This window comes from Oncorhynchus gorbuscha, linkage group LG06 (assembly GCF_021184085.1).
Source record: "Oncorhynchus gorbuscha isolate QuinsamMale2020 ecotype Even-year linkage group LG06, OgorEven_v1.0, whole genome shotgun sequence".
Classification (NCBI taxonomy): Eukaryota; Metazoa; Chordata; class Actinopteri; order Salmoniformes; family Salmonidae; genus Oncorhynchus; species Oncorhynchus gorbuscha.
The window spans coordinates 23370113-23382047 of NC_060178.1; the positions used below are offsets into that span (position 1 = coordinate 23370113).

At 41.6% G+C, this 11935-nt stretch overlaps 2 protein-coding genes across 2 annotated transcripts; both read left to right on the forward strand.

The window, feature by feature from the left end:
- The first annotated feature begins 2699 nt into the window (after positions 1-2699).
- On the forward strand, positions 2700-4532 carry LOC124037059 (forkhead box protein E4-like). The gene has a single exon (XM_046351692.1). It carries the CDS (start codon positions 2880-2882, stop codon positions 4128-4130), a length of 1251 nt encoding a protein of 416 aa, XP_046207648.1. The 5' UTR covers positions 2700-2879; the 3' UTR covers positions 4131-4532.
- A 4672-nt stretch (positions 4533-9204) lies between these two features.
- Positions 9205-11559, forward strand: LOC124037060 (forkhead box protein D2-like). The gene has a single exon (XM_046351694.1). It carries the CDS (start codon positions 9669-9671, stop codon positions 10773-10775), a length of 1107 nt encoding a protein of 368 aa, XP_046207650.1. The 5' UTR covers positions 9205-9668; the 3' UTR covers positions 10776-11559.
- Positions 11560-11935: the final 376 nt, after the last annotated feature.

Sequence of the window (11935 nt, forward strand, 5' to 3'; positions counted from 1 at the left end):
TTGAATTCTTCTTAGCTGTACATGAATTATAAACAGCATCTCAAAGGTTTCTTAACAGAACTACCAATATTCATGTTAATGTGTCATATTGTAAATTAGTGACCAATTGAATCATTAAATTTAGATAAACACTTGCATGTTGCATATACCATACATGTGTTGCTCCCTCACAGTGCCTGGAGTGCACTGGTGCAATGTGTTGGTGAAGGGGCAGACTGTGTGTGTGGTCTTGGCTTGTTCTTCTATCCTCGTAGGGACCAGAAATCCCAAAATGTCCCCACAAGGATATTAAAACAAGGACATTTATCCCTTGTGGGAACATTTCTCACATCCCCATGAGGACAAGGGCTATTTTAAGCTTGTATTTTTTGATTTTACCATTATTTTACCAGGTATGTTGACTGAGAACACATTCTCATTTACAGCAATGACCTGGAGAATAGTTACAGGGGAGAGGAGGGGAGATGAATGAGCCACTTGGATGCTGGGGATTATTAGGTGGCTATGATGGTATGAGGGCCAGATTGGGAATTTAGCCAGGACACCGTGGTTAACACCCCTACTCTTATGATAAGTGCCATGGGATCTCTAGTGATCACAGAGAATCAGGACGCTCATTTAATGTCCCATCCGAAAGATGGCATCTTACACAGTTTAGGGGTTAGGTTTAGGATTATGGTTAGGGGTTAGGTTTAGGGTTAGGTTTAGGATTATGGTTAGGGGTTAGGTTTAGGGTTAGGTTAAGGATTATGGTTATGGGTTAGGTTTAGGGTTAGGATTACGGTTAGGGGTTAAGGTTAGGGTTAAGGAAAATAAGATTGTGTGTGTGTGTGTGTGTGTGTGTGTGTGTGTGTGTGTGTGTGTGTGTGTGTGTGTGTGTGTGTGTGTGTGTGTGTGTGTGTGTGTGTGTGTGTGTGTGTGTGTGTGTGTGTGTGTGTGTGTGTGTGTGTGTGTGTATATTTGTGTGTGTGTGTGTGTGTGTCTGTGTGTCCGTGTGTGCATGTGTGTGTGTGTGAGCACTGGGAGATGGGAGGGTACAGGGATTACAGTGAGGCCGTAGGCCCCAGGGCAGAGGGGCTGTTTCCTGGCCATAGCCTCTGTTTGTCCTGCCTGACCTGGCAGCTCTGGGGGCAGATCCTGCTTGGATTCACCCCTGCTCCCACGCCTGTCTGAAGCTGTTAGCCACTGGCTGAGAGTGGCTAGCTGGGCTTAGTGAGTCTGAGCTGTGGGAGGGGTGGGTGCTGGGGGGGGGGACTTTGTGTTGGGAATGCTTAGTGGGGAGTGGAGAAGTGGAGAAGGGAGGGCGTTTATGGTTTATGACTTTGTGTTGGGAATGCTTAGTGGGGAGTGGAGAAGTGGAGAAGTGGAGAAGTGGAGAAGGGAGGGCGTTTATGGTTTATGACTTGGTTTGATTCATTACACCATTTCTTTCATATCAGCCTGTGAGAGAGCCCTGTTGGTTTAACCTTTGCTTTGAACACAGTGTCTCGCTGCCCCTCGTTCACACACACACTGACTGCCCCCCCTCTCTCTTAGCCTCTCTCTCTCTCACACACACACGCATGCACACACCTACTAACACTGTCACACTCAGATTAACAAACCTTTAGAATATTATTTTCACTGGCAAAATGTATGTCCTCCATTTGATGCAATTCAAATAGTTTTTTAAATAAAGCCATTGAAGCTATTTAAGATGATTTTTATGTTGAAAACGTATATCAAAAATATTTGTCTTGGTACATTATCTTCTGTGTCTTTTATTGGGTTATTAATGTAACACCCCCAATTTGACAAAAGAATCCACTAGGAGTGCTATCATGTGATAGTGTTTTAATAGCTTGCCTGTATGGTGACTTTGTGCAATATGCTGTTCCTTATTACAATGTCCCAAAACATTACCCTCCCCTCTGCTTTGAGTAAAGTTTCATTATCAATTTCCAAACATCCTAATGAAATAGAAGGATATTTTTCTTTTCTTCCCCAAAAGCTTTCACAGCTCAATTGCTTGTTTTTAATGGATTGTTATTATTTTTCAATTGGTGGATTGAGCGTTGGGTTTGGAATCCCATAGAGCAGCTCTGTCCATGTTGTTTCTGGCCTAGATATACACTGCAGTCCAGAGCAAACCCACAGCGACTCAGACACACGGAGAGAACAGAGAGGGGGGAGGGCTCCCTGGTCCTTCACTTATCACTCACATAATAACTTGTGATTGGAGCACTTAAACGGACTGTGTGTGCTTATGTCAATTTAACACAATCACAACGTTTTACAGTCACCCGGTATTTAAATATTTTAGTAGCGTCTAACATGTTTGATCGGTTATTTGAATGTAATGTTGCCTATATGCGTTCCAACTTCAGAATATGTCATAAAAAAATGTGTTTTAGCTGTTTTAATGTAACTGACATAGGCCACAAGAAAAAGAACGAGGATGTGGGCATATCTATAAAATAAGAGGCAAACTTCATCCTACTCTGGGAATTAAATGGTCAAGTATCATCACGTTATTTATCCCAGAGTTACAGTGCAACATCCTTACATATAATTTAGTAAAGTAGATATACCGGTATGTGAAAATCATGTTCTGTCAGGGGGCAGTACCCCCCCCCCCCTTTTTCTATCGCCAGTGTCGTCACTCGACCCCTGGTTTATAAAACTGTCCACGCCACTCACCTGGCAAGAGAGAATGCTCACTGGCGGCGAGGTGGACAGGGTTCAAATTAACATAGGGAGGGACCCAAAACGCACGCACCGTCTCTGTGCAAAACAATAGCAGATATCCCTCTCACTTTATGGTGCCTGCATTTTTTTCAGAGGCAATTTGAATATTACTTTTTTTTACATTTCAAGCATACATTAAACATAATTTTTTTATGAATCTTGCAAATTTCTCTTACTTTTCGGGCATGTGTAACATGACTGCTGAGTCCCAGCAGTCGCCAGACGATGCGGCCAGCCCGCTGGTCATGTTGCCTAACGTGAGTCTGGACTCCCCGATACCGCCACCACCACTGAAGCTGCCGGCCCGGACGAAGGACGGGGTTCTGATCAAGTCTGAGCCCCGGGGACCTAGTCCGAACACGGACCGAGAGGAGGGAGCTGCTCTGGGTCAAACCGAGGAGCTCATGCCCACGGGGAGTCGACGGAGGAAGAGGCCCGTTCAGAGAGGGAAACCACCCTACAGTTACATCGCTCTCATAGCCATGGCCATCGCCAACTCCCCCGAGAGAAAACTCACACTTGGTGGTATTTATAAATTCATCATGGAACGTTTTCCCTTTTATCGAGAGAACTCAAAGAAGTGGCAAAACTCCATCCGCCACAACCTCACCCTCAACGACTGCTTTGTCAAGATTCCCCGGGAACCTGGAAGGCCTGGTAAGGGAAACTATTGGACTTTGGACCCCGCCGCTGAAGACATGTTCGACAACGGGAGTTTTCTGCGAAGGAGGAAAAGATTCAAGCGCACTGACGTAAGCACGTATCCTGGTTATTTGCAGAGCTCTAGCGCGTTCACCTCGACCTCCATGGGCAGACCGGCATACCCCAACACCCTGTACCCAGGAATAGGATCGGGTTACGGATCACAGCTGGCAGCTTCCCCCCACCCGGGGATGCTGCATCATTATCAGACCTCTGCCGGGGTCAGTCAAGGGCAGCCAAGAATGTTCAGCATCGACAACATCATCAGCCAGGAGTCGGTGATGCAGGGAGGAGAGCTCAACCCCCTGGGGTTAGGCGGTGGAGACCTGGGCACCATGTCAGCTAGCTGCTCCCTCACTGGCACTGACCCCTCCAATTGCTTCCAGATGCAGACTGTCAATCCCTCAGGGAATTCACTGGGCAGAGGCGGTGGAGGACTGTCATCAAACCTGGCACCTGGTTATCCATACTCTTCCTCAGCATCTCCTCCCCACCTGCCTTCCATGACGCAATCCAGTTTCTCTCCAGGTACTTCTCAGGTGTACTGCACCGGGAACCGGATGTCTCTACCAACCGTGCGCTCGGGGTCTTGCGCCGAACACACTGAGCAACTATTGGGTCTCTCCAGCCCAATGAACTCTTACAACAACTCTTACATGAGGCAAGCCAACTTTGCGTCAGGACTAGATCGGTATATGTGAGAAACTGATTTTTATAGAGACAAACAACAAGAGCCTCAAAATACATTCCTTTTGAAATAGGTGTGACACCTCTTCTTTGTTTGAAATGCCAAAATACATTCCATTATAGTTGTGTTCATTTCTCAGTGCTTTTGGTTCGTTTACCTTACGTGTCTTATTAAATTAATATGAATGTGTTCTTAAGATGTTTTGTAGCCTATCTGCGTGTACTTTTTTTGTCCGAGAACAATTCCAGTCATTGTCACCTGTCAGAAAGTAGACTTCATAAACAATATCATTAGCCACATATACTGTTCTATTTTGTGAAAAGTAAATAGTGTATTTGTTTGTTAATTATGTTGAATAGGCCTACATTGCTATTTACACTTTTTGGTTTGTGTAATAAATACATTTTTTGATTAGCATGGTCTTGTTCCTTGTATCTGTTGAACTGAATATGCCTATGATCTGCACGTACTCCTCTGGTTTAAATTAGGCCTACTTTAAATGAATATTTGATTGCACATTATAATACTTTAAGTCCAATTCCCATAAACCATATTGGTTTTTCCTGTGTACCCAATAGCCTAGACAATTAAATTACCCCCCCCCAAAATATTTTCTATTAATATTTCAGATATAGGCCTGCAAGGGAATTTCCACATTTATTCTGAAATATAGGCTACATACTTACTTTATAACTTCGTTAATGGTGTTGATATAATTCGTTTCCTGCGTGTAAATAAAAATGACCAAATCAGGAATCGTGGGCCAAATGTATCGTGTTGAATTAGGCCTAGAAACTGTCTCATAATTCAACCTTTTGTTTTATTACAAACTTCTAGGGAAGTAGGCAGTATTGTATTTGCATGACTTGTAAGATCATTTGTATGGGTTGTTATAGTAGGACAGAAACGTCATGCTTTACAGCTATTTGAATTAATGTCACATCATCATTTTTGTAGTTCTATCATCATGTATCCATGTTTACGCACACGTTTCAGACACGTTTCAGACTTGACCAAGAAGATCGTAGGCCAATAATATAGTGTTACTGTTATTGTCAGTTTATGTAGATTTTTGTTCTATAATGTAGCCAAATCTAACTGGATTGTTGAGGGAGCTGGCACACAAAGCATTTCGCTGCACCTTTACCTGTGTACATGACGAATACAATTGGATTTAATTCGATTTTTTACAATATGATGTCTTTTACATGACCATATTGGCTCACCTGTAGGCTAATGGTAGATAGGCATATTTGAGTTATAGGGCCTATCTAGGACATTTTTTAAAATGTTTTTTTACCTTTATTTAAACAGGCAAGTCAGTTAAGAACAAATTCTCATTTTCAATGACGGCCTAGGAACAGTGGGTTAACTGACTGTTCAGGGGCAGAACGACAGATTTGTACCTTGTCAGCCCGAGGGTTTGAACTCGCAACCTTCCGGTTACTAGTCCAACGCTCTAGCCACTAGGCTACCCTGCCGCCCTAACATACATAAATGTATTTGTAATTGAATCCATGCACCTTTGCTATTCTAGCTGTCGAACGGTACCTCTGGCGAGTCTGTACATCATTGGTCTGCGGCCTAATAGATTATAATTTACCCGTAGTTGGAGCGACACCTGGCGGTCTCTATCAAAGGTTTGTCCGGAGTGATTTTTGGATTGGAATTGGTGACGGATTCTACAGTTTGTCCACTAGGTGTCATGCAATACAAATAAGTCACAAACTGAAAAACAGAGTAGCCTAAAAAGGAAAAATAACGTATGATAATGTAATGGTAATGTTGTTGAGCTTGACATGTTTCCGGTCCAAAGTCCAATATGGATGGAAGTAAAAGCAAAAAAGTAAAATATGTTCTCATCCCTTGAGGAAAATTTAATATTTTGAAGCAATAATAAAAAACATTTAGGCTACCAATTCCACCATTATAAAGGCTGCACAAACCACTATTTTGAAGTTGGCAGTCCAAATGCTACAGGCCATTACAGACTAGTTTGTTTCTTCGAGTGATTTTAAAATGGCCCTAGGCTTATTACATGCCTCCTAAGTCATTCGTTCTTGTCAGTGTTTTTGTTTTTGGGTCTGGCGGAAATGCAGACCCATGAGATTGCCAAAATCTATGTCTTGGTTTGGAAGATGATCAATTGTAATTGTGTATCTATAATCAATGGCAGGGTTCGGTAGGTTACTTTCTAAATGTAAGCCTTACAGTTACTAGTTACCTGTCCAAAATTGTAATCAGTAATGTAATTTTGGATGACCAAAAGTCATTAATGTAATCTGATTACTTTTAGAAGTTTTAGAAGAAGACCAAAAGGATCCATCAAATGTATTTGCTGTGTCATCATAGTGGTCTCTGACTTGTGGTCAGACTTGCTCAGCTGGAACAAACTTAAACTTGTGCCTTTTTTCAATGCTGAATGGAATGTCATTGAGAAAACAGAAAGGTGTCATTTATGTATTTTTTTTCCTCAAACATCCTTTCAATTTTTTTTAAGTAATCCAAGAGGTAATCATCTAGTTTTTTAAAAGTAGGTTATCTGTTATCTGATTACAATATTTTTGCTGTTAACGTTACTGATTACAGTTACAGTTTTTTGTAACCAGATTACATGTAATCAGTTACTCCCAAACCCTGAATAATAGGCAAAGGCTACATAATGTTATTTCTCGCCAAATCAACTCAAGTCTAAGATGGCGAGATAGCGTCTAGCTTCTTGAGAGAACAATTGTGAATTGAGATTTGGCCTTTCTCCCATGCAGCTGTCTGGTTCAGCGATGTGAGCAATGCAACCTCTACCAGTTGACGGGCGGGCTCGACCTGCTCTGCCCTGGGCTGGGAAGGATTGGGATTGGGGTCTGTGACGGACTTGCTGACTGAGTGACTGTGTTTCGATAAATTACAATTGAGAGGACCTCATGGTCGACTCCGGACACTTTCACTTCCGCACGGTTAGGCTAGGCTATACCTTCAACCGCTCTCCACCTCCTGAACTCGAGAGTCATGCATCAGATGTAAAATGAATTCAATTGAGTTGGCATGAATTGACGATATGTTTTATTCGAATTCAGGTAAATGAAATGTAGTTTATCATTGCTGTGCGATAACTTGCTTTTGCAGGTGCGGATCGCCTAAAATCTATTTCCCCCTTTTTTCATGATATTTGGGCCTGTATAGGGAAAATCCTGAAAGGTTCGTTGAAATATTTGAATTTGAATTGAATATTATATATTTAAAAAAAAAAAGCCATGTTAACCCACACAAACGTTGCCAATGAAGTTGCTGTGATGTTTTGGGCAGGAGAAGCCTGTGTTAACATGAAGGGCCCTGTTAGCTGATGGTCCTGTACAGAGACGGATGAGGTGCTGATGTGTATTACAATAACGCCATGTTTCTGCAACATAATGAATTGTAATGCTAGCGCTGCTCCCCTGCTGTCATGAAACACACAGACCCATCATCTGTTCTGCCCATAGCATACATAGCGTACTCTGACGAAGACGAATTAGAGCAGGTTGCAGGCGCATATGTGTTTGTCTATATGTGAATGATGTAGAAAATGTAGATGGATAATGTAATGACTTTTGACAAGTTAAACATAAAACCCGTGAGAAGTGATCGGAGAATTAATGGAGGACATGCTCATGGAATTCCTTAGCTAGTGTTGCCTTTCTCCTCTGAAAAATAAATAATGACAGGGCATATTATTATTGAACCTTGTTATTGTTTGTCGTATAATTAGGCCTATCATTATTATTACACAGTAGTAGCCTAATTATCTTATTTTATCATTCACGAAGGATCCTTTCCATGGAAAAATGACCCCGTAGTCTCAATTCTGAAAAACATTGCTTTCAATTGTTAAACTTGCACTGTGGAGTTATATATTATTTACCTGTCAGTTTCGGATGTGAATTACTATATCAGCTCCATGTTTCAAATGAATAATCAGGATATATATCTGTATTCTCTCTCTATATATATCTCCCTTTCGATAACAGTTTCCTGTTGGCTTCTATTCTCCTTAACTCTGAGAGGACAGAAGTTTGTTTAAACCCAATGGACTCAATAATAATAGTAATAACAATATGATTAATAATAATAGGCTAATATAAAATAATACATTCTAATAATAACATATTTGTGCAGTTTAATAACACAATTATACTGTTTATAACATATGTCGTGATTTGGCTGAATTAGGGTTTCAATATTGTAAAATGTACAGTTAATAATATCGTTTTTCAATTGTATTACAATGACTGTGTATTGTCAATGACTGTGTATTATCAATGGTTAATAACATATGTGGTAATCAAAGTCAAAATGGTAGGCCAATAATATGGGATAATATTAGACCCAAACGCATAACGTCATAGAAAACAAAATAACCACTTATTTAATTAACCGCAACGATAATAAGCAATTATTGGAGCACTTTTAAATCGATTTAAAGCCATCGTGGATATTTGTATTGCAATATTTTTGTTTTGTTTAGAAGGGTATGAGAGCGTGCATAATTTCAAATTGGATAACGAAATATTTTGGATATTTTACAACGCATTTTGAAATTGAGTAGGCCATAATTGGAATCATGTTGTAAATCAGATTCAAGTGACAACTGAATTAATTCACTGACTAACAAACAAATACACGAAGATGTTTTAGCCTTGAAATCATTCTTCATAAATATGCAAATTGTCTGGTATTGGACCTGGGCTGTGTTATGTAGACTATTTATTATCCAATCAACTAACTCCGATTCTTAAGAATTGAACCCTATGAGGTTTCAATATCCCTGATACTATGGACACGTCCATCCTGTTTGTCTTTTGATATAGCTACAATTCATTCCAACAACATAAAACCAATACTTTTGATGATAATCCATATTTAGAAGATGTGTGTGTATTGGAGTATCGTTAACCCAAGAGAAGGTGTAAAGTAGTGCACTCACCATCTCCTCCCGTTGTCCGTCTTCCCTTCCCTTTCCCCCTTCCTTCAATTCCTGGTAACAGTGACACCGTGACCACGTGATTGGGACGGCTGAATAAATAGCTTTTGAGAGCTATGAATGGGAATAGTATGAAGCTCACGCAGGATACTTGCTTCGTGCCTGTGGGTAAAGATAATCATACAGATATATGCAACAGTAAACTAACGACCTAAAACACAAATGAGTGCAAGGAAGAAACATTATTATTGTATAAATGCTTGTAGTGGTCTTCAAGTAAATAGCTTGGCTGAATTTTCCATTCCAGTTTTGTTTTCCTGCGCTTGAATTCAGAAGAGTTTCATCCTCGGTGAAAGACACCACAGCCTCCATACCAACTGGTTGGAGTGGCGTTACAATTGGATCCAAGCGTAGTCTTGATCTCTTCTAGATTCCACTAATGTTTCTATGCAGCGTGGAGAAGTAAACGGGAGTTCGCTTTGGTCCTCTGAAGAGCGGTTGAGTGCTTTACGCACGGACTGAGTACACCCAGCTTGGGAGCTGAAAAGACTCGGTACGGAACGAGAGGAAGGAAGATAACCAGTCTCTCCAAGGATGACTCTAGGTACGGATATGTCCGACAACTCTGCTTTGTCTGAAGATGTGGACATAGATGTGGTTGGGGGAGACATCTCGGTTGGCAAGGATGGGAAATACCTTCATCACGATTTCCTGGACAATGACTCGGACGATAATTTGTCTCAGAACGCGGGGGAGAGGGGTTCCTCCCCCAGCCTCAGCAGCTCCGAGTGTCCGGTTGACCAGGTTGGAGTTGGTATAGATTCAGGGGCCATGATAGGTGATAAGCCTGGTAAGAACGCTCTAGTCAAGCCCCCGTACTCCTACATAGCCCTGATAACCATGTCTATCCTCCAGAGTCCCAAGAAACGTCTCACTCTCAGCGAGATCTGTGAGTTTATTAGCAACAGGTTCCCGTATTATCGGGAGAAATTCCCCGCTTGGCAAAACTCCATTCGTCACAATCTTTCTCTCAATGACTGCTTTGTCAAAATCCCACGTGAGCCTGGCAACCCCGGAAAAGGCAACTACTGGACCCTCGACCCGGAGTCCGCAGACATGTTCGACAACGGGAGTTTTTTACGCAGGAGGAAGCGCTTCAAGAGGCACCAAGCCAATGAAATCCTGAGGGACGCCGGGGGGTTCCTGCCCGGGTTTGGATACGGCCCTTATGGGTACAACTACGGACTCCAGCTGCAGAACTTCCATGCACATAACCCCTATCATCCGCACCTCCCAGCAGGCGCTTTCCCTTTCCAGAATACATCTTGTGGATTCCCCTCGCCAGCCTCAATATTCCCCACGCCACATCCCCTGCCCTCTCTATTAGGGGCTGATTTACGAAAGCCATTCTACCCTCAACTAAGCCCGACCTTGCCCGGCCTGGCGCCTCTCAAGACGGACACTAACACTCCGATTCGGCCCTCTTTCTCTATAGACAATATAATCGGTGCAGCTAACTCCGTGGCCTCCCCGTACAGCGCACAGTCGGGCAGCCACAGTCAGGCTCAGATCCTGGCCATGTTAAACCCTGCACTCGCCTCAGCTTCGAACCACTTGAACCTCTCGCAGGAAGCAATGCTTCAGCCTGGCTCACAGACATTCTCCAGCAAAACTACAAATCTAAACATGTGTCATTTCTAAACTGGCAGCAAAAGCAAAACTTGCAGAAATCCTAATTAATCCATTATGGTTCTATTCGTCTTATGTGAAGGTAGGATAAACATTCATTGAGAAATAGAGTGTTGCTCTTCGTCTTATGTTTCTTAGATCTGAGAGAGGAAAGTGAAACGGTGGCTATATTTATGGATTGTAAAATATGTATAGGATACACTAAATGGAAGATTCATGATGAAGTCAGAAAACAAATTCTAAGACAATGTTGAGTGTATTCGTTGGCCTACATTGGCCTAGGCCCTCACCTATCGTGAGCAAAGATCCAGCTATTTTAACGCAAGTTCAATTTCATGTAATCTCACTGTGGGGACGAATTAATTGTTTCTGAGCTATAATTGAGATTTTTATTATGGTTTATATTGTTTTATATATATTGTGTGCGTTGTGAAATAAAGCACTGTTAATAGGCTACCGAGACGCAAACTCAGGTTTTAATTGTTAGAAAGCACATTGAGACAAGGGGGGTTATTTAAACAAATCTAACCCTTTCCCACTACCCCTCGTTCTCTTAACACCGGTGTTGTGGTGAATTTGTATGGATAGTGTTTCATGTTGTCAGTGGACAGATATGTGGTTTTGGTGTAAAGCGCATTACCTCTCATCCTGTTAAACTGTTGTGCTTTCGTTCCTGTCTATTTCATTGAAATCAATCAGTGAAACGTTTGTTATGTGTACAGACAGACACTTAATGTTCATAGGTCATTTTTTGTTGTAATGAAAATAATAATAAATGTTTGTGAATTTAAAAAGACTTTCGTTAACTTGTTTATTGTAACGTTTTATTGGCCCTATGCCTGCACACATAGGTCTACTCAAACATTTGAATACCCATTAAGACTCCAAAGCCTAAAATCCCACAAGGAAATAGAAAATATGCTTACGTTTGTATTTATCTAGCTCCGAGGTCAAACTTCAATCTATATGAGTAGGCCCAGTTTGAACGCTATAAGCAGGTCTTTGATTGTCCGACTACGAGCCGCTTTCTGAAACGATTATGAGCGTTCATTGTCATTTACGCAATAGTGCCATGGGTTTAAGTCTCAGTTAAATCGTGCATGCAACGATAGGAGTATTTATTACTTCTCTATTATCAATTTTACATTTTCAAAAAGTAGCCCACAGCCAAC

Bases quoted from the DNA above. Each gene is read 5' to 3' on its own strand.
- LOC124037059 (XM_046351692.1), top strand. From the start codon at position 2,880: ATGAATCTTGCAAATTTCTCTTACTTTTCGGGCATGTGTAACATGACT.
- LOC124037060 (XM_046351694.1), top strand. From the start codon at position 9,669: ATGACTCTAGGTACGGATATGTCCGACAACTCTGCTTTGTCTGAAGAT.